We start from the raw sequence: 24,232 nt of genomic DNA on the forward strand, positions 1-24,232 counted from the left end.
CAGTTAAGTCAGTTAAAATGAACAGAAAAAAAATATTAGCAAAAAGCCTACAATTATTCTCCACTTATATAAAGATCATATTGATTCATATTTCAATCTCTTGCCTCTCTTTCACAGATACAGAAATTCACCAGAGAAGACGCAGCTCAGAATTAAATGGCCTCCTACAAAAAACACCTGTAAGACCTGTAGGCCCTGCACATGTCCCAGAGGACACTAGAATGGTGAGTATGCCATTTGAATTTTCATATCCTTAAAGTTTATTTGTAAACAAATAAATGTTTGAGAAAATATGTTGAAAATATAAAAAAAAAAGTGTAGTTAAGACACTTTGGTTTGACAACCATTAGTACAAAGTTTACTGGTACTTGAGTAATTACATGTATCTTTTATATCATAATTTCCATCTCATCCTGTCCTCCAGTTATTGCTTGATGAGTGATACTCTATGCTCTCTTTGCAGGATGAATGAGCTTCTTATTCTGAAGTTAATGTTTCCAGCAGCTTTTGTCTGGTTATAACTCTTCTGTTGCCTTCTAGATAGACTTTTTTTGTTTATTTATTTAACTGTAATTTAAGTTTGGAGAGAGATGTCTCCCCAAAAATTACAAGACATTACGGTGGCTCTCCAACAAGTGCCTTGTAACTCCTGCATTGTGGACCCTCATATTATGTTCGGGAGTCTTCTGTATCTGGTTTCATTCTTGAACTAAAAGCCTTGTCACAGCTCATATTGGCTTAACAAGACCAGCACTTATTGAGGGTGTGCAGCCTGTTGGCATGATTGCTGGCTTTGTTTTTGTTATCTGTTTCATTCTGAATCTTTTTTTGTAACAGGAAGTACCAAATTCCATGCTGTACCGTTCTGACAGTTTAGAGTATACCATTCAGATGCTCCTGATGTTCATAATGACAATGCCCTTGTCTATTCTGCCATACTTATCTATATTTATAGCTCTAAATTAAATAATTATCTTACAAATTCAAAAGAATAAACAATGTCTTTGTAGATGTAGATTCAGCTGCAGATAAATGGCAAGTGTTTTACAAATGCACCTTAAAAATAAGAAACTGTCACTACCTTTCAAACACACACACACACACACACACACACACACACACACCCCCAAAAAAAAGAAAATGTTTACCTCTATAGTGTGTGTGTGTGTGTGTGTGTGTGTGTGTGTGTGTGTGGGCGCACGCGTGTGTGTGTGTTATAGCTAGAATAGTTTCCTGCCTGATTTTATCATATTATTTCCATTACTGCAAACTTTAAGCAAATGATGTTGTAAAATGTTCTGAAAATGTATTGCTTTTGAGATTGTGTGAATAATTTAATCCTCTTCATCTGCACTTTACATGTTAGGCCATTTGTGGTCTGTAATGGTTCCATTCTTTTTCTCGGCCTGCAAGGATCTCGTTTCGCTTTTGGTTTAGAGCTCTTTATCTGAGAGTGTTCTCTTTGAATCCATTCTTTGTAGACATTTATTCCATTTCTGTTTACATCCAGTTTTTCTTTCGCACTCCCAAATTTTCAACTCCTTTTGAATATTTTCTTTTGTATTTTATCTATTCATTAATATCCATTCACCACTCTAAGAAATCTCATTTCTATTCCTTGTATTTATTTTTCTTGCTTCCTATTCAATACTTTGCGATTTACTTTCATATAATAGGGCTGGTAGTGTGACTGTTTTATAAAACTTAAGTCGTGTTTCTTTCTGTGTTTTGTGGTTTAAAGCTGTATTAATTGTTCCATAGATACTTCCAAATCTATTCAGTTTAATCTACATATCTGCTTCATGTTCATGTGTAGTTAAAATATTTTACTTGATCAGTTTCTTTCCATTAACTACTATCTTAGTTCCCACCAAATATTTTCCCCACGCTGTGCCATTGACTTAGATTTACTGTAAGATATTTTCACATGATACTCCATACATATTTTTTTTAGTTCATAAATTCTTTTGTGTAATTTATTTTCTCTTGAAAAAATTTGTGTGACAATATTATGAAAAGGATAGTTGCTACTTACCATGTAGTGTCGATGCTGAGTCATAGTTAGGCACAACAAAAGGACTGTCACAGATGAAGCTTTCGGACAGTAGAACCTTCATCCCATGCGCGCGCACACTCTCTCTCTCTCTCTCTCTCTCTCTCTCTCTCTCTCTCTCTCTCTCTCACTTCCTCACACACACACACACACACACACACACACACACACACATTTTTGATGAAGACACACACACACACACACACACACACACACACATTTTTGATGAAGGAAAATATGTCTCTTTGTTTAAACTTATTCTGCTTTTTAATAACTATCGTACAACAAAAAGTGCATTAGTTGATGATCGTCCCTTTCTAAATCCAATCTGTTCTTCCACTAAACATTCTACTATCGTTTTCAGTTCTGTGTTTAAAATTCGTGCATAAAGCTTATATACTGTGTCAAGTGAGCTTATCACTCTGTAGTTTTCACATATATCTTTTTCCTGTCTCTTATATAATGACATTACTTTTTCTTCCTTCAGTTTCATGGGACATCTTTTTGCTTCCAGCACACGTTAAACAAATGTAATGGTTTAAGGTGTAGTGATAATCCTGAGATAATTTAATCTTTTTTTCCCCTAACTGAAACTTTGTACCAGGAAAATAATTATGCCTCGTAAATGAGCATCAGTTGGTAGGTCTACCAGCCAAGTATGAAAGAGAAACCAATCACATGCTTCTCAAGGAAGGGGGGATTGCCAAGAAATAATGAATCAGATTATTTACAGATTACTTATTAAACTGCATCAGAACTGGAAGACCAATTCATAGCAAGAAATTTATCTGATCATTTACAAGCTGCTCGATTGCATGCTTTGAATCAGAAGTGCAATGCACAGCTATAAATGTAGCTGATCATTTATGAGCTACTTGAAAATGTGCATTGGAATCAGAACAGCAACAAACAGTTAAGGTGGATGCAGAACATTTCTGTGCTAAACAATATCGATGGACAGCTTCCATCCAAGTTTAGACATCAGCCACATGGATATTGTGGTGCATAAAACTTATACCCTGAAGCTCCTTGAATGTGCTGCAGAAATGGCAAAACTAAAATTCTGACTTTGCGTATGCCACCTGACCCTCTTGCGTCAATGCTTTCACACAACCCTACTGTTTCTAGACATTTTATGTAACAGATTTGCAAATCCAATTTGGCACTCCAATGATACTGTTTGGAGCCAACAAATTATTCAAAGACCAATATATGACAACTGTGAACATTCAAGTGTAAATATGTTATCACAAAGGATCAAGTCATCTTGCTCCCAGTGTAGAACATAAATTTCTAAAAATTTACTTCTTGCGCAATAATGATATGCAAGCTCATCAGCAGTGTGGCACAATTCCAGACACTAAACATAATATATTATCTACTTTGCAATTTTTTTTTGCACTGACTCAGTCCCTGACAAAATTGATCAAAACAGCAGTTGAACATATGTCAGCAGATAATTATACAACACATATAAGAACTGATGAAACACTAATTACACAGCATGCTAAACACTACAACACACCTACCATCAATGATGTAACTATTGTTATGAATGGAGAACAGTGTGATGCACATGATGTAATTGTACAGCGATATAATAGCACAACTGTACATGTCACTGAAACACATCAATTTTATGATGTGTCACAGTATCCCATAATTTTTTGGGAGGGAGAGGACGATACCACTTTATTATTATGCAAACTGACCCAACTACAGATAAGTGCATTCATCATTACTTGCACATGTTTCAACATATAAAACCAAAACGCTATTCTTTCATCTGATTCACATTTTTCTAATTGCTTCTTCCCTCTTAGTCCTTCCTGCAGCTGATAAACTTAATAAAAATGTATCAGTATTGAATTTTCATTCATATTGCAGAATGATACATCAAAATGAAACTAATCATATAGTGCAATGCTGTCAGTTGTTTCATCAATACATGGTAGACATGTATGCTTTCAATTGAATCTGAATATCTCCTCTTCTTTTGATTAAATAAAAATCTTTGCATTCTGAGGAATACACTCATTTATAAGGCATGATTCGAATGTTGGAAACATGAGTGACATTGGACAAATGGTGATATTTCTGTTGATATTCACTGGCAGTCAGTGACACATGTACGAATGTGCACAAGATGCCATCATATAAGTGTGTTCATGTGGATGTCCCAGCTTATCCATCACATTCACATGCATCCAGCCTGGGACAAGATGATTGATGTGATTTTACTGCTCACCTTTTCAACCCAAAACTCACTAAATTGATGGATTTAATTGTGAAGCATCACATTTATTGTGACATTCAATGCTGGATGTATGCCGTGGAGTGGCAAAAGAAAGATCTGCCTGTTGCAGACAAAAATACATTCAGCTGAAATTGATGATGTAATTTATGGAGAAATACCAGATTATGAAGGGGATTGATTGTTGTTCGATATTGTCACCAAACATATGGTGCTATGAACCAGCAATCATCATACATGCATGAAAAAGTATATGAAAGAACTGATTCATGAAACTGACAGTGGTGATACTGGCTATTTTCAAAACTGATGCTGTGATGGAGATTTCACAGCTGCAATCAAAATGAGAAATGCCAATACCAAAGCTGAAAACATATTGATTTTACCATATTCACCTTTGTTATCAAAAACATTTAAAGCACATAAAAATGTGGAATATTGCAGTTCAATAAAATCAGTAAAGAACATATGCAAATATATGAACAAGGTAGCGATGTGGCAGTACTCAGAGTTAATAATGTGGATGTACGCATAGGTGAAATTATACAAGTTCAATCTCGTCGATACATCAGCAACAGTGAGACACTGTGGCACATTTTGAGTGTCCAAACTCACAGTCGGCATCCCAATGTTGTTCATCTTAGTGCTCACCTTTGAATTACTAGGAACGCACATGTTATCGCTGAATTTCCTATTCTTCCATCTAGCAAAGTATGTATCTGGAGTTGTTGCAAGTGGGTACCTAAGGCTCCAATGATCTTACAGTTTCATATCGGCAATGTCGGTAACTCTGTCATATGGGATAGCCATTTAAATAAATTGTTGGAGATCACATTTATCAAAGTTCTGGTATCCAAGATTACTCTGATTTGATTGCTTTGCCCTTGATTTCTACGTCATTATATACAGTATTTTACTTACTTTCAAATCGCCTCTGTCTGTTTCTGTCCTGCTCATAATTTCTTCTATTATTCTGCTGTTCCATACTGTTTGTTCCATTGTTGTGACCTTTATTCATATTGAAATTACAATGAAATCCAGACCATTAGCTACTTACAGGCGTTGACAAATATCAATAGGGACAGTTGATAATGTTTGCCCCAACTGGGACACGAACCCAGGATCTCTTGCTTACATGGCAGACATTCTACCTGACTGAACCATCAAGGACACAGAGGATAGTGTGACTGCAGGGATTTATTTCTGGAATGCTCCTTGTAAGATCCACATTTCCAACTTACTGTCCACACATTATACTCATGGCAGTCAGTCTACCAATTCCCATAAGATTTTGAGCAATGTGAGTGCATCTGCACTGAAGAGGATCATTGGCCAGTAAGCCTTATTTATATGAAGATGGTATCTGTTCTTTTGGACACACCTTGCAGCTCTCAAAGAATGAAATTACAATGAAATACAGGCCATTAGCTGCTTACAGACGTTGATAAATATCAATGGGGGCAGTTGAAAATGTGTGCCTTCACTGGGACTTGAACCCAGGATCTCCTGCTTTCTTCATGGCAGACACTCTATCCAACTGAGCTTACCAGCCAATGATCTTCTTCAGTACGGGTGCACTCACATTGCTCAAACCCTTACGGGAATCGGTAGATTGACTGCCACGAGTAATGAGAATAGTGAGCAGGGGCACTACAAATGTAGAGTGTGGACAGGAAGTTGGAAATGTGGGTCCCATGGGGAGCATGCCAGAGGTAAGTCGCTGCAATCGTACTGTCCTCTGTGTCTTCGATGGGTCAGTCGGATAGAGCATCTGCCATGTAAGCAGGAGATCCTGGGTTCGAGTTCCGGTCAGGGCACACATTTTCAACTGCCCTCATTGATATTTATCAGTGCCTGTAGAGGAGCTAATGGTCGGGATTTCATCATGATTTCATTCTTCGAGAGATGCAAGATTACCAATGGTATCTGTTCTTTCGGACATGTCTGAAAAAGGGTATTATTCATGGTGGTTCAATTAAAATTATCCATTTGTCTTCCATTCATTCTTATGTTATTATAGTTATAAGCTCTCTGCCTATTTTTCATTTGACAGGATTTATTGTAATTATTTTGTCGTCTTTGTTTGTAGCAAATTGATTGAATTCACTGCTGACATGAATTATTCCTCATTATCTTCTGAAACATGCAGCAGTTTTTCCCTGATCTCCATCAGAAGCTGAGCTTTGATGATCACTATCACACTTTGGTGATCTATTGGTTGATCTCAATATCTTGCTTTATTCAAATATTTTTTAAGTATCTCCTTAACTTTGCATTTCAGTAAGAGAAGGGTTCCGGATTATGCACTTCCTTCTTCAATCTCTCCTGACTGCCTCTTGATCACCTGATAAATACAACAGGATTTAATGTCTTCTTTTCTACAAAAAATATTTGGAATTGCCTACACTTTAACATTTTCTCTCCCATGATAGATCTGGTATAATCATTCATAGGTGACTTACTTCCATACATATGTTCATTTGGGCTTGTATCTGGGTACTGCTTATCAGTTCCATAATTATATATTGAGCCCTGATTTCTACCTTCAGATCTCCACTCTGGGCTGGCTTCCTTTCTTTCTTCTGTAGCCGCCTCCTGCAGTTCTTCAATCCTTTGAGTGCATGTTTGCAAATTCTGTGTAACTTCTCCTTTTTATCTTTGGAACTTGGTTCCTATCTGCTTGCAGACTTCCTTCAAATCTTGATCTATTTGGCGATATAATGGTAGGCCTTCACTCACTATATTCTCTACTGCTTCCTTGATTCCTTTATTAACAGACAATATCACCTGCTGTTCCTTATCCACTGCCCAGTCATCTAATTGTTGCTTAAACTGCTGGGTTTTTTCTTGGAACTTCGTTTATTGGTTATACTCTTTACTTTCTCAGCTAACTCTGCCTGTTCTGTAACTAAATTTCTCACAGTGGTGGTCAGATTTTTTACTTTAGCCACTATATTTGTCTGTTCCCCAGCTATGGTTCCTACATTTGCAGAAATATCCACCTGCGCAGCTGACATATTCGCTAGTTCAGCAAACAGTTTCGTCTGAGTAGCAGACATGTTGGACTGTTCCGAAGCTAAATTCTGAACTGTTGTTGAAAAATTCACTTGCGTAGCAGATATGCAAGACTGCTTCAGAGCTAAATTTTCAACTGTTGTTGAAATATTCACTTGGGGAGCAGATATTCGAGACTATTCTGAAGCAAAATTTTCAACTGTTGTTGAAATATTCACTTGCATAGCAGACATAGTCATTTGAATAGTGGACATGTGAGTCTGTTCCGCAGCTAAACTAGTTACGGTATTCATCAAAAGTTTCATTTAATGTAAGAGCTCAACCATAGGATCTTTGGATTCCCCTTGGTCAGCATCTACCGTTTGTCCTACGTTTTGTTCATTACCACTGGGTTGCACATTTGCTTCCTGTTCCCTTAGCATTTTAATCTGTGATCTGGCATTAACTATAAGAGCTCACTTGTTCACTATTCTTTTAATTACTTTACTCTGGGTGTAATTTAGCTTTACCCCACTAAAATACACATCAGATTCTGTACCCCAGAATATCTCTCCACATTTTTGAACACACAAAAAAACACATATCACTCTGCATGTAATAAAACATATAATAACTAAAGCTACAAATATTCCTAACCCAGTCATTACATACAAAGACCAGACTAATGTGTGCAATGAGTTATCATGTCATTCTTGTGCTTGCCTTTACTGCGGAGTACAACTGAATGAAGTTCATAAAAACATAAAATATGCATTTATCACAACAAATCACAATATATACACTAAATACATGCAACTGAATCATCAAGTATTAATTTGTGTTTGGCCTGAAATAGTTGACAGTGTCTATGTTTCACTCCTTGTAGGTCCTGTCACGTTTTGGCCATTTTTATAATATTACTGCTCAAAAGAAGAAATTAATGTTTTTGAATTTGGTAATATTAAACTCATTGGTATTGAACTAGTGTGTGTAGTGTCTGTTTGTATCTCTGTGAAGGACTATAACCCAAATGACATCGACTTCTCCCACAGCGTACATAATTTTGTACACATAGACAAGCTACTCTCATGGTGGAGAAGCAGCTGCCAACTCTGATGATTGCCTGTAAAGTTCTTGAAATGTAAGACAAAGAAAACTTCTATAGGATCTTCTCGAATTGGAACACTGCCATTCACATTTGGTCATTCGATGATTGTCTGTGAGTGAAATGAGTTCTGTTTAGCACAGAAAACTTTCTCTATGCTTTTGACAGTATTATTGAAGCAGGTTCTACAGCAAACATTGTCCACCGAATGTTCAAAGTCCTGTACAAGCTTGTAGTACATAATAGTTCATTACAGAAACATTTGATCAAAATTAAATATGTGCAATTACCTTTGAAATTCAATAGATTGTATTATGACCATTACTTAACTCCACATTAACATTACATAATGCTTGTGAATTAAAAAAAACACACAAATTATACAATATGGTGGCTAACAATGACTGTTTCATTGCACACACTTCCTACATGTCCTCTCGTTATCCTGTCTCATAACAAAGTCCAGTTACATTCAGATTTTATTACTTTTCTTCACTTTCCACGAAGCAATGCTAAGCCAAGAAACAAATATTTTGCTCACGCAGGCGAAACACACCACATCGCAATATATATTAACTTTAAACCAATAACAATAGGAAGGTCATTGACCTGATCAGCTGATCTATCCACTATTTTTACCGGCTAGCACAGGCTAAGGAATATTATACCCTCATCAATTTGCTGTTAACTAAAATACACTCTCAAAATGGAATTGTCACTTGTGTCATCAGGTATTGCAGCTACATTATTGGATGGTAGTTGGACATTGCATTTGGTTTTCAAGCTGCTTTTGAGTATACGTTTTGGGGAGGCTCAAAATTTAATATTTATAAACAATCTGGCATTGTGAAAGTATTCAACATTTGTGTATTAATTGTCTTGGACTGCACTATGGCCCAAAGGAAATTGGTTGAAGTGTGTAATCAAACTCTGTGAGATTTATGAGGAAATACAGTGTTGTTTGGTGGAGCTGTCATTTTATTAGCAGCTGGCTTCAGACAGACTCCTCTATCACTCGTACCACAATCAACACTAGCTGTTGGATTCAATGCTTGCCTTAAGGCATCACATCTTTGGTGACAGGGATGTCCATAAACTCACATGTAAGACCATTATGTGGATACGTATAAGCAGAATGTGCCAGTCATATTTTCAAAACAGCTGTTGGACATTGGTAATAGAAAAGTTCTAGTTAATGCTGTCGCAAAATATATTTCATTTCCATTAAACTTTTGTGTGATTTTTTCCTCAATTGAACAGATAATTGAGGAAGTTTTCTGAAAAATTGCCACAAATTACAAAAATCGTCAATGGCTTTGCAAACATGTTATTTTGGCAGCAAAAAAGATTGAAATCAATGCAGTCAGCATAACCATGAACAAATTGCAGAAGAGTCTGTCTCCTATTAATTGACTGACAGTGATGTGAATGTAGATTATATTTTAAACTATCCAATTGAGTTTTTGAATTTTTCTGGTGTCTCACCACATACATTGTCACTCAGATTGGGACACTAATAATTCTTTTTGTGCAAAATTAAACCACCATTCAGTGGAATGAGGATTAATGTCAACATTGTTGGGGTTCCACTTGTGAATGGAAAGTCAGATAGAGAAGATGTGCTGATTCTACGTATTCCTATGATTCTCATCAACATGCCATTCCATTTCAAAAGACTACAGTTCCTATTTGCCTAGCATTCTCAGTGCCCATCAACAAAGCACAAGGACAATCACTTCAAATGTGTGGATTTAAAATCTGGAAAATTGATTATTTTTACGTGGTCAGTTATATGTTGTATGGCCACAAGTGGGAGAACCAAAATATTTATTTGTTTTTGTACAAGTTGGAAAGACCAAAAATATTGTATGCCCAAAAGCACTTGAATCAACTTAGTCACATATAATGTAATGATGAAGGAATCATTGTTTTATCTATTTTCTACATATATAAGTGCCTGCTTCGTTTATGTATATCTATTCCCAATAAATTACAAAATAGCTTAAAGAGGCTTTGCAATGCATGCCAAGCATTAGTTAGTAAGGAATAAAATTATTATTAGTAGTATTACAATTCTAAATACTCAGAGCTGAGATGATTACATCTGCCACTTGTCTTGTGTAATGCTTTAGAATGCATACTGAAACTTGAACCCCTAACTGAACCATCGCCAAACACAGTGAGGGCAAGGAGCAAATCAAGTGATTGTAGTTTTTAGGTAAAAAATACTTATTTTTCTTATGAGTGTACTATATTTTCCATTCTACACTCTGATACTTCATCCTTCATGTTTGTCTCCCCAAATGTAGAGCTAATAGCTCCAAAAGTGAGTATAAGGTATCTACTTTTATGTGTTATTCATATACTAAATGTAAGTACTGGCCAACAATTCTGTCTCTCATAAAAACAATGATACTACTACTACTACTACTACTACTATTAATAATAATAATAATAATAATAATAATATTTATTATCTATGAAATTTGCCAACCAGAGTGGCTAAACGATTCTAGGTGCTACAGTCTGGAACCGCACGACCGCTATGGTCACAGGTTCGAATCCTGCCTCGGGCATGGATGTGTGTGATGTCCTTAGGTTAGTTAGGTTTAAGTAGTTCTAAGTTCTAGGGGCTGATGACCTCAGAAGCTAAGTCCCATAGTGCTCAGAGCCATTATCAAATACTATCTCTAGAAATAATGCAGTTTCAGGACATCATACAGACATACAGATTATTCTTCTGAATATGAGATGTGGCTATAAAATAATGGTGCTGATGCTCTCACAGAGTAAGTACATATGCACCAAAGATAAAGAACAAATAGCTGTGAAGTATGAAACCTTCTCAGTCTAATTTGGCATCTCTGATGCGGTAGACAAATCAGTGTGGCCATGGCCCTCATTTGTGTAAGAGATGTTATTTTGTTTTGCTGGAAAAATGATGAGTGTAATAATAGAGCAACAAATTGTTGTGAAGCTTCACATGAAACTGGGAAAAACTGCTACTGAAACCTATCTTGTACTGGAAGAAATGTATGGCAAAAACTGTTTTTCATGTATGTGAGTTTCTGAGCAGTTCAGGCATTTCCAATGTGTCCAAAAAGATGTTGAAGATGACTCGTGTCCAGGATGCCCTTCAATATCAAAAAAGGGAAAAAATATTTAAAAAAGTATATAAGTTGATTTCGTCCGGCCATCGGATAAGTATCTAATTGATGGCTGAAACTGTAGGAAATGACAAAGAATGCATAAGGCAAATTATACATAACTAATTTAAGTGAGAAAAGTGTGTGCAAAACTGGTACCAAAAATTCTCACAATCAAACAAAAAGCAGCTTGTGAAAATGTTTGTACTGACACTTTGAATACCATTGAAAATGATCCTAATTTCTTAGAAAGGGAGATAACATGTGACAAATCTTGGTTTTGTTCTTATGATCTAGAAAATAAGCACCAATCTATGCAATGGAAGAGCCCAACTTCATAAGAGCAGAGAAAGTTCAACTGAGCAAATCAAGATTCAAAGCAATGATGATTGCTTTTATTGATATTCATGGAATTGTGCATTTTCACTCAGTTCCTGAAGTCAAACTATTAATCAACATTACTACCTTGAGGTTCTTGTTCAGCTCTGTGAGAAAATAAGGAAAAAAGTTATTCAAATTCTGGAAGAACAAATCATGTGTTCTGCTGCAAGACAGTGCACTGACTCATACTGTATTGTCTGTTAAGATGTGTACAGCATCCCTGTGTTAGACCCCCGCCTCATTCACCTGACGTAGCACCATGTGATTTTTTTTTTTTTTTTTTTTATTCTCCAAGTCAAATCAGCATTAAAAGGAAAGGAACAAGATTTCAGTCCATTGACGCAGTGAAAGAAAAACTGGCACATATCATCAAAGAGCTCACAGGGGAAGACTTCCAGCACTGTTTCCATCAGTGAAAAATTCACATGGATCGTTGTAGGGATAGAGAAGGGGCGTATATTGAAGGTGACAATAATTATTTATGTATGTTTTTGAAATGAAGTGTTTTACAGCAATTGTCCCATCATTTTATAGTCACACCTTGTATGTTAGTTTGCAAATTAAAAGCTAAAGATTTGTGTATAACAATAAATTTCACATTTTAATGCATTTTACATTTATTAGTAAATGAATGATGGTGCTACAAATATTTTAAATCATTTGATCACTTATGAATTACCTAAAACTTGTCATACTTACAAAGTACTTTTCATAAAGAGAAAGAACTCATTAGGGAATAAAATGGATTTTCAATTAAAATTCTTTTTAGTTGTCTTTTAACTCGCTAATTGGAAGGGATGTGAGGTATTTTAACACATAAAGACAGCGCCCATTGCATTGTTAGAAGTAATGAGATGTTCACGTTTATTAATGAATCTGGCTGGAGAGGAGGTCTATCCACAGTTTGATTCAAGCTAGTTGTGACCAAATGATATTTTTGATTGTGACTGTACAAGGAAGAAAACCTGAAACTCTTATTTAAATTCATGGTGAAAATGTCAGTGGACTACTGCTGGTTTTACGGACTATATCAATTTACATTTTCATTTTAATATAGCATTGAGATAGGTTAGATGGGCACACCCGTGAAGATTGAAATCTCCCACATTGACTAATATGGATATTGGCTGCCCCAATTACTTGACCATATTGGAAACCATGATGGCTCATTTTAGTCTCTCAAACTGTCACATTGTGATTGCACATGTTATTGAAATGCAGATTGTGCATATTATAGATGGTGACACTGTATCTACAGCATCTGCCTTTGTCGGTGTTCGTGTGCTTTTAATTGTATGAAGTGCATTCTGTTTCATTATTCCTTTACTTCTTATGTCAATGCTAAGAGTTGGAATGTCTTTCTTAAATTTTGTTGGTGAAATAGTTATCTCAAACAATACATCTTACATTTGTTTGTATATATTATAGATCAAATTGTAATTACGATATTTTCTGTAGGGAATCTCAAACAATCACTGCATCCAGACTGTGGGCTTGGTACCCATCTCAAACTCAAAGATACATGTTTCCCTTCAGAGAAAGGTCCAACACAAAGTGCAACAGAAGACAATACAACATGAGCATTAAACTGTAACACTGTACCAGAAGTCATGTCACTTCAGTGGTATGGTCACCAGAGAAGTAACTCAGATGATGTGTTCTTAGTTGTAGCAGCATCTGTGTGTGTCATTTTGACAGCAAGCTTTGCTATAATGTGTGGCTTTCCAATTTGTAATTATTTAGTTCTATTTGTTAAAATCAGTGGTCTTTTTGAAGGAAATTTTACAGTGAAAAAGTACTGAAATGCTGTTTCTACTGTAGCTTTTCAGATATTCTGACAAATAACTGTGAAATTAGGAAGTCATATGTCTAATGATGAACTGTCCGAAGAATATTTTTAATTTCTCCCAAAACTGTTTCTTGTTGACTTTGACATATAAATTCCTAGAAAAATTAGTACAAGCTTCCTATATTTTAGAATCTAATTTATTTTATAGCATTTACAGTTTGGAGTGAGTAGTGTTTTCATTATTGCATTAAGAGATTTTGATATATATCATTTTATTGTATTTTTTCTGATCTCTTTTGATGTCACCTTTGATCATTTCTATCTTTTTCATAATTTGTAAATGATGAGAATTGTATGTAGCTCATGTTTCACATTCCCTATGCATCTTTGTCCAATCATAAAGAAGTACAAACTGATTATCAGTGGAGTACATCTGATAATATGGATTTTTACCACTGTTCTCATCACACTCATTCAGTTCAGTTCTTGTGAACATTATATGGAAATATTGTTGCTTCCTGATGAAGCTGCAATATTTTTACATCAATAACAAACTTTCTTTCACAGTACATTTTATACACATGTCCTGTATATTTCTTTTAAAAGAAATGTTGCAGTGCAATGGACAACAGTGAGCAATACATTTGGTTCCTTACAGTATTATGCATATCATAATACCTCAAGTGGTCTCATTTTTGACTGAAGAAGTTCTACGAGTCTGAAATAAATTGAATGTTTAGCATATCTTTAATAATAGTTTGTATAATAATTTACAAGTTTTAAAATGAAATTGTTTTGATATATTACTGTATACATGTATGATATATAAATAAAAAATAAACTGAAACAAGGTTTATGCCATACATGACCCAAAAAAAGTAACTTGGGATACACTTTGCAAAAGTTTCTGGTCAACATTGTTTTTAATTTTCACATATTCTGCGTGGAACATTCCTGACACACTTTTCACGTGAGAAGTAAAGCAAAGAACTACAAATTACACAGCTTTCTTTCATTATTAATATCAGAATATTGGATGAAAAAAATATTAATTAACAAAATACTTTTAACTGTCGTTAAAAGCATTAATAAATTCTAATTGTGATAACAGCATAAAAAATAATGTTACACACTCACAGAAGGGTAAAACATATTGCACTGAATGTACAAGCAAACTGTAGCAGCTAAGAGACAGTTTGTTGTTCTCCTCATGCAAATGGGGACCATTTTGCAAACAGCACAATTTGAGCCTATCTCTAAAGCTCTTAGCCTCAGCAGCAGTGTAGCATGAGACCATTGTTAAACTTGAGGTAGCTTCAGTTTAGACGTACAGATTTGGCACATGTATTCACTTCCAGGGCTTCCTCATATTTCTTCCAGAATTTCGGTGTAAAATACAGAAACTAACTATTAAAGGTAACATAGGTGTTTAGGAGTTTGCTGTTAAATTTCAGTATCAACTATGTAACTTTAGGACTAATTGCAGTTTCCTGGTGTGAATAGCTTTCTAGCCAGTGTTGTGAAATTCTGTAACTTTACAGGGTGTTCTGAAACTATTTGTTTGGATTAATACAGGAGGTAGAGAACATCAAAACAAATATACCTCAGCAAGCAACATATAATCTCAGAAATCAACTTGTAATGTTACGGAACATTTTGTTAGCAGTGCTGATGTAAGCTGTTGTGTTCGTCTCACTGACTGGCAATGTGTACTGACATTTGAAACTGCTCTGTATATGAATGGTTGGCCCTGAGGTCTGCTTGGAAACAAACCAATTCATTCCCAATAATCACCAGATTGTGACAACAATGATGACTTCATTGTAAACACATCGATTCAGTCACAATCATTACTGCCTTGTGACAACAACAGTGAATATGGACCAGTTTACATATGCTGAAGCTGACATGCATTTGGCATACAGGTCTGTGAAATGAAGTGTATGAGCTGCAGTGAGAGAATATCAACAGCAATTTCTTAAATGATAAGTTCCACATCACCAAACATTTTGACATCTCCATCACCTGCTATGTGAAACAGGCACTTTCTGTGCAAGTATGCATGATACAGATTGGAATCAAGCAATGCAAACTCCTGGAATGGAAGACAATATTCTGTGACATACTGTAGGCACTCCATCTACAAGTGCACAATATACTGCACACATTCTTGACATCAGAAGTAGCTTTGGGTGGAATGCCTTACATTATCAACAGTTCCATCTTTTCCATTTTCAGCAAATGGCAACACAAGCATTTGAACATTTTCCCCAATGCATGCAGTTCGTACAATGGTTTTCACTACAGACTGCCCTGCAACACTTATTTCTGGCTGAGGTCCTGTACACTGATGAGGCTTTGTTTACTTGTCAAGGCTGTTTCAGTATCCACACTTCACATATTTGGGCACATGTGAATCCATGAGGTACTCGACCTTGTGCACATCAACAGGGATTTGTGGGCAGGCATTCTTGATGAGGGGTTGACTGGTTGACTGGACCATACATTCTTCCAACTTGCCTGAAGATATCACATCTTTGTGGAAAATGTTTTGCAATAACTGCTGGAGAATGTACTTCTGAATGCTAAATAAAGGATGTACTTCCAGCACCATTGGGTGCCAGCCCAATTCAGCATTGCTGTGAGAAATCATCTGAGAGCAACCTTCAGAAATCGATGAACTGGCTGAGATAGCCCTGCCCATGCAGGTCACCCAGGTCACCTGACCTCATGTGCCCATATTTCTTCCTCTTGGGCATATGAAGCAGCTGGTGTGTGGAAGCACTGTAGAAACAGAAACAGACCTGATTGCTAGAATTGACATCACTGCTGGTACCATTGTGGGCATGACAGGAATCTTCAGACAGACATAACAGTAAATGTTTCGACAATACTGCATACATCCAGGCCAATGGTAGCACCTTTGAGCAGTTCCTGTGAATGCCTTTGTTGTAATTAGCATGCTAAACTACCTTCTGCATAAATCAGAAATTCTCTTCAGGGATCGTATGTTCCATAACTAAATATATTTTTTAGTATTCTCTGCCTCCAGTATTAATTTGAATGAATAATTTCAGAACACACTGTATAATGTGGTAGGTTTCTAGCAAGCCATGAGTAGCCTGCCTATGTCCACTTCTGTTGGATGTCTCAAGTGATATCAAACTGTACTGGAAACATCCTCCATAAAATAATATGCCATAAATGCAAGTGTTATCATTGGGTTGATTTTCTAACCATCATACCTTACTGTTATAAAATTATGGGGCAGTATTGGGGCCCTACACTTACTATCAGGAGGCAAAATATTTAGTACTACCAACAGACACATATAAAAGAAAAGATGACATACTCAAGGGGGTAAGTTAGGAAATGTTAAGGAGGAAGGGATGAAAGAAAGCCAAATGATGAAAAAGATGACTGAGAAGACTTGCAGATAACACACAGATAGACCAAAAGAATAATTCTGGAAGGTGGTTAACTGTCTAGAAAGTAGAGCACTTGACTTTGGGCCTGGAGATCCTGAGTTCAGTCTCAGATAGAACTGAGGATTTTCCCTCATTCCATTCTCTCAACGACAGCTCCAGGTCCATTCAGCCTGCTATGAAATGAGTACCAGGATTCTTTCCTGAAGGTAAAAGGTGGATGGGGTGATGGGATCCTCACCATTCCCTCCAATATTGAAGATGGTGTAAGAAGATCCATGACAGCTCATAGTGCCATTGCCTGTTTTCAGCTGTGAAGTGCTAATGGCTGCAGAGGAAAATGGTAACCATCTATGAAGCTGCAACAACACTGAGGTGTTGCCATAGTGACATTTACAAAACTGCATTACATTGTTGACATTATTAGTTGAAGTAGGACCACGAAGCTGCCGCACCCAGCTCACTGCAGCCTGTCAGGGATCAACTTACACTTATTCAAATATAGTGCCGTGGTGAGGAAAGGCTGCACTGTACGTACAGTCAGACCAGTAGCCTGTCATAGACTTGCACTAGAGACATTAATCTTCTTGTCTTGCATGAATTTTTCTTTTGATGCATTATTCTTAAACACATTTCTCTGTTGTCTTATCTCATCTTTCTTTCTCTCTGATTTTTTCCCCATCTCCGTTTTTTAAGTATGAACAAAGCTCATACTGATAAACATGAAAACATTTCTTTTATTACATAACAGTTATATGTTCATTGACTTATATTTCCCTAATTCCTGTAAAAGATTAATTTTATATTGATTCAGTTCATTGAAAATAACTTCTGTATCTTTGATAGAATTTCAGCTGTCTGTTTTCTTGTAAGGCAAATGAACATACATTCGAGTCCTTCAGACCTGTTTTCTCTATTGATGGATTTAGTAAATGTAAGACTTGTTTGTTATTACCTTTAGCTGTGTGCTAATTATTTCCATGATTTTGAGTTTATATTCATTCTAGTAACCTATCCTATAACCATGAAACTATGCGTGCTTGTAATTTGTGTTCTAGGCTTACTTTTTCACTGTGAAGCATAAGTTCAGTGCCCTGTGACTATGTACCATCTGCATAATCTTACTATAATTATTACTCTTCTCAGTTTGCAATGTTCAGTCTTATGTGCTGTTAAATGAAGTCTGAAGGTTTATAACTGTACTGCAATTTTACACAATTGTACATCACCCAGCTTATTGCTGTCCAACAGCATATTCTGCACCTCATAGCTACACAGATCTGGAAAGAACGTACACACAGGAAAGGACCCAACACGAATTTCAGAGGCAGGAATAACAGCTGATTTACAAAAATCTTATCAGGGAAAAGATCAAGTTTCTTGGTCATATTACTTCATCTTCTGGAATCACATTTGAACCTGATAAGATCAGTGCCATTAAAAATTTTCCATATCAAGACACTAAGAAGCAACTTAAGGCATTCTTGGGCTTTTGCTCATTTTTTGTATATTTTCACCTGATAAGTGTTTGGACAGTTCAAATTTGTTAGATCTTTTCAAGAAAATGCTCCATGGATCTGAATGAGTGACTGTGAGAACAACCATGATGCATTAAAAAAAGCCTTAATAAATTCTCATATTCTGCATCAGCTTGTCATGAATATGGATTTCTGTCTAGTTGCTGCAACATCATTTTATTGATCATAATCTTGTCTATTCCTGATTCATGAGGAAGATGAGAAATGTGAAACACTAGTCATAACTTTTGCTGGTCAAACCTTGTGTGAATGCAAATGCTCGTACTCAGCTACTGAGCTAGAAACATTAACAGCTGTTTGCGAATTTAAAGATTTAGTTATTAATCTACGATGAAAATTATTGTCTATTGTGACCATCAGGTACTAAATTTTCTCATGACATGCAAGGTGCTGCACTCCCACTGGTTTTTGTTTCTACAGTAGTGTAATTAAGAGACTGTTTACTTATCTGGAAGGGACAATATTGTAGCTGGTGCATCATCAAGATTACTACAAGGTTAGTCAGAATTTACTGAGATAGTTGAACAAACAGTTGACCATCAGGTACTATTAATGCAAGATAGATACTATCGCCAGTATTATGTATGTATATGCAAGCCCATGGTTGAATTACAGGATGCAGACAATCATTAATTTTACAGGATCCAGAACACAGACTGAACCAGTACTGCATGATACAGAGTGATGTTCTCTTCTGTAGGCAAATTCCGAATTCTGATGCTTCGTGTGTTGGCATTCCCAAAGCTTGTGAAGACACATTAATCTGGCATATGCCTAATGCTTGGGAGGCATTAGAGAGCCTTCAAAAGTATACAGAAAATTGACTTGTACTGTTATTTTATGAATATGAGGAAGCAAACTTAGCAACTGCTAAAAACTGTCTCATATGTCAGAAATCCAAACCCACTAACAAATAACATCACATTGACACTCAAACCTTCAGGATGTCAGGAAACCAGTTTGGTACCAAACATTGTAGTTGACAGAGTATCAATCAAAACTCCTATTTAGTTCATACTATGTGCTGTTGTCCAGCAGAATGGGTGCAAACATTAATTAAAAGTAACACCAGAACTATCAGAGCACAGGAAAAGCATATCTATAAATAACTGGTGCTTATGGCTACTGTGGTTGAGTTGGTAGTGCGTTCAGTTGAAATGCAAAGGGTCCCTTTATCTTGGATGTTTAAATAATCCAAAAATCATGCAAATGCTCAGTTGTGAAGATCTACATCTACATATAGATCTTCTACATGATTACTTTGCAATTCACATTTAAGTGCTTGGCACAGGGTTCATCGAACCACAATCATACTATCTCTCTACCATTCCACTCCCGAACAGCGCACGGGTAAAACGAACACCTAAACCTTTCTGTTCGAGCTCTGATTTCTCTTATTTTATAATGATGATGATTCCTACCTATGTAGGTTGGGCTCAGCAAAATATTTTTGCATTCGGAAGAGAAAGTTGGTGACTGAAATTTCATAAATAGATCTCACCGCGACTCAGAGCACATTGGACAGAAATCTGGAAAAGCTGACTACTTTTATCACCCACAACTGGGTTATTGATTATGTAAAAGTGCTGATAGAGGACATTTGTGGCATTCAGCTGGACCTCATTCTCTATGCTCTCTTTATAAGAATATGAAATCTCACAGAAATTGACAGACTGATAAATATAAATGGGGGAACATGGAAATTTAAACGCAGAGATAGATCAATAAACAGGGGTTTCGTCTCATGTACCAGACAGCTGCAGACTTGTTCCATCTGCCATACTACAGGTCACATGAGAAATGAATGCCTACGAAAAAGATCAGTATGGCTGCCCAGACAAGATACGTACTTTGGTAGAGCACAGAATCTCGCCACTGAATTTCCTCCTATTAGGGATGCGGATGTATCACAGCAGACACAGCCACAGAAGAACACCAGAAACAGGTGCCTAGATGGCATGGAGACAACAGCTGCAGCCTCGTGGCCTTCTCCCTCAGCCAAGGTTGATCCAGACCATGTAATGACACAGCCAGCAGGAAGCACAGACTATTGATGGCAGCTCGGACAATGTGGAGCAGCAAAGTCAGCCAAAGACCGTGCGCACACCACAACAACAGGTGAAGGAGGAACTGGAGGAGGAATAGACCACAGAAAACATGTAAACTGACGTGAAAATGCTCATGGCCAGAACCTCTGTCCCAACCATGGAGCAGATGCATGAAATGGATAAACAAGAGGATCAAACACCTGAAAAATGTGTTAAAACTGAACCAGAATGACGACAGCACTGCAGAGTCCTCTAACAGGAGAAGTGGTGAAAAACTGAAAAATCAACAAAACACGGACAACAAACAGATACAGATGGTGAAAATGATAAACAAAATGGTGAAGAGTAACAAGAAAAGACACAGCTCCAATTTGTCACAGGCCAAAAGGGAAAACAGTGAGAAAAATGTCCACATGGACACAGACTACAGTACTGATTGGTAAAACAAATGAGCAGAGACAGTGAATATAAACAAAATGAGCACACCACTAAAAATTTAGGGCCTCATGGAGTTCTTACACCAGAGAAGAATGGATGTAGCACTATTGCAAGAAGGGTTATGATCAAATAAACCCAATACCATGATATGCGACAATCACAAACATAGATCCAGAATCGCAATGAGACATAGCAGTAAGGGCACAAAATGGGATAAGCTTTGGCAGAACTAAAATTTCTTCAAGCAGTCAAGAAATAGTGCTAAATATAGGAGAGACACCATTTATCAACATATAAGCCCCATCTGCTACAGAAAACAAGTGGGCAAGGAGAACTTTCCATAATGAAGAAATAGCTGAACTGCTGATACACAACAAAAAATGGCATCATTGAAGGAGATTTTAACTGTGGCTGCAGTTGATGACCAAACCCTAGTACCAAACATATGCCTGGAGTTACAACATCTAATCAGATGACTTAAGACAGAAGATTTGTGGCGACTTCTCCATCCACCACTACTGTTACAAAAGTAGTAAAAGCAGACTGGATTAAATATACATCAGCATAACAGCAGCAGGAAATGCAGCGCATGTTGAAGTCCGTCCTGCTAAAAATTTTTGGACCATTCCAGCTGTGAATGCAGCTTGCATCTCCAGAAAGAAAAGATTGTGGGTACAAGAGGCACATGGAAACGAAATTACAGAACACTGCAACTGCAGAACTGCACAAGCAAATTGTAGAAATGTGGCAAGAGTATCTGGTGCAAAGCACACACCACAACAGATTGATGAGTGGCGCGAGTGAAGCTGACAATACACAGTGTATTGATAAGATACAGGACAAGGAAATCTTTCTGGAGATGAACTACAGCCGAGTTCTGTCAGCAGTGCCTGAAAGACACACTTGACACACCAGCAGATGATCAGCTATACCTGCTGTGAGTACAGAGGTTCAAGGCGAAACTCCTGCAAATAAAAAATAAATAAAAAAACAACAACTGAGAGGTGTCCTTGCCAGCAGCAAAACATATGGCAAGATGGAAGAAGGGCCACGCACTACCTCAACAGGGAAAGGGAGAAAGCCACTGGCAAGTGCATAAGGGACCTGCAGGGCAAGGAGGGGAAGATGCTTATGATGAAAAAAGAAATTACAAAACATATCAAAGACTATTTCCAAAGAGTAGAGACAGACAATGCAGCAGCTGCTGAAATTCTTCACCAAACGAGGAGCATAATGAGAGACACAGACCTGGCAGTGCTGACAGAGAATGTTGATGAGGACAAAAACAAAGAAATGATGAAGACTAGCACCGTAAGAAGAGCATGGGATGCTGAAAGCCTCTCACTTGAGTTCTAAGATTTACTAGATGTACTAGATATCCAGCTCATGGCGAATGAGATATTCAAAGGGGCAGAAATTCCACCGGGAATTACTGAAGGGACAATAATCTTAATCCCTAAGAAGAAAGTCGCTCTGTGCATTGAGGAGTTTCATCCAATTATGCTCCACAATGCCAACTATAAAATAATAGTGAAATGCATTGCAAATAACTTGAAGTCAGTGATGAGAAAAGTCATCAGTCCTTGGCAAACACGTGTGGTATCAGGGAGAAACATATTTCATGCCACATGCACCTACAGGGACATAATAGCACAGGCAGTAACCACTAGTAGCACAGATACCATAATCTTGGTGGACTTCCATAATGCTTTTGACAGGATTGACCACAGCTATCTCATAGGGACACTACACAGACTCGGTATTGGGCAAAAATTCATCACAGTCATTCAGAAAATACTAAATACAGTGAAATCGACAATAACAATTAATAGTTGGAGAATAAAACTGATAAAACTGGACAGATCCATGAGGCAAGGCTACCCATTGTCAATGGCTCCCTTCACTGTTGCACTGGACCCACTGCTGCGAAAACACTCAAAGCCACATCAGAGGATTCTCCATAGGAGACAAGGCAGTAGCACACTGACGACCTAGGGATCTTTATTAAAGATCAGGAAGACATTTGGCAAATAGAAACTATCATGAAAACATTCCAAAAAGTGCCAGGCGCCAAAACCAACAAAAGTAAAACAGTGCTAATGCCAATCAGAAACCAGTGACTGAAACCAGACAGACAATGGTATAGAACAGCATAGAGCCATTAAGTTATCAGAATATTTAGACAGCCTTATCCACTCAAAATGGCCACATACAACTGGAGAGATGTGCCATACACCAGAAGAGGTCTCTCCAGACAACATAAGAACTGGAAACTGATGGTCCATCAGAAAATAGAGCTGATAAACATGATGACCCTTCAAAGGCATGGTACCTGTTGCATATCCTAATCGTCCCATCTGGAATTGCATGAGCAATCATGAGTGCAGCTGCTGTGGCATTGAAACATATTCAAAGTGGGGCAAGAAATGTGCTCACTGCCAATGGAAGAAGGGGGACTAGGTCTAGTGAATGTACCGATAAAGACCAAATGTGCAGCACATCTTCTAAAATGAACACTCGCCATCCAGGATGAAAACCCTGACAGCTTCACAGCCACTCTGATTGTATGATAGAAGCCTGCATCAGAAGTAGTGCTCATTGACATGAGGCACATCCCTTTCAGAATGTGACATGAACAAAAGCTATGCACTGAACAGCCAAGAGAATGTAATGGGCCCTCGGGGGAAAGCCGGCAAAAAACAAAATGGAGAATAAATTACCACTGTAGAATTGGAACCAAATATGGAAAAACATCTCCCAAAACGTGTTTCTGAAAGTTGCCAAGGAGACATGGTACAAAATGATTAACAGAATGGCACCAACCACCCAAAAACTGGTGGAGATAAAACTCGTTGCAATTGACAAGTGTGATGCATGTGCCTTGACAGACCTCGAGCGCCATTTCACCTGTTGCAATGCTGCAAAAATATGGGAAGTATGCCAGCAAATATTGGCTCACATCAACAGAACAGCACTGGGAAGTATCACAGTGGAAGCAATCACTTCCCCAAAGACCAACCCATTTCCACGACTCGAAAAGCTGGCAGCTGTCTGGATCCTC

The 24,232-nt window shown here is 37.2% G+C and overlaps 1 protein-coding gene across 4 annotated transcripts in view; it reads left to right on the forward strand.

The window, feature by feature from the left end:
* Window positions 1-14,245, forward strand: part of LOC126279037 (mitogen-activated protein kinase 15-like) — a 171,378-nt gene extending 157,133 nt beyond the window's left edge. For all 4 annotated transcript variants that reach the window (XM_049979437.1, XM_049979440.1, XM_049979438.1 and 1 more), the window contains 2 exons: window positions 118-224; window positions 13,392-14,245. In XM_049979437.1, the coding sequence (XP_049835394.1) occupies window positions 118-224; window positions 13,392-13,520 (236 nt within the window). In that variant the 3' untranslated portion in view covers window positions 13,521-14,245. The remainder of the gene's footprint in view (window positions 1-117; window positions 225-13,391) is intronic.
* The last annotated feature ends 9,987 nt before the right edge of the window (window positions 14,246-24,232 follow it).

The sequence above is a fragment of the Schistocerca gregaria genome, chromosome 6, assembly GCF_023897955.1.
Source record: "Schistocerca gregaria isolate iqSchGreg1 chromosome 6, iqSchGreg1.2, whole genome shotgun sequence".
In the NCBI taxonomy this organism is placed as follows: domain Eukaryota; kingdom Metazoa; phylum Arthropoda; class Insecta; order Orthoptera; family Acrididae; genus Schistocerca; species Schistocerca gregaria.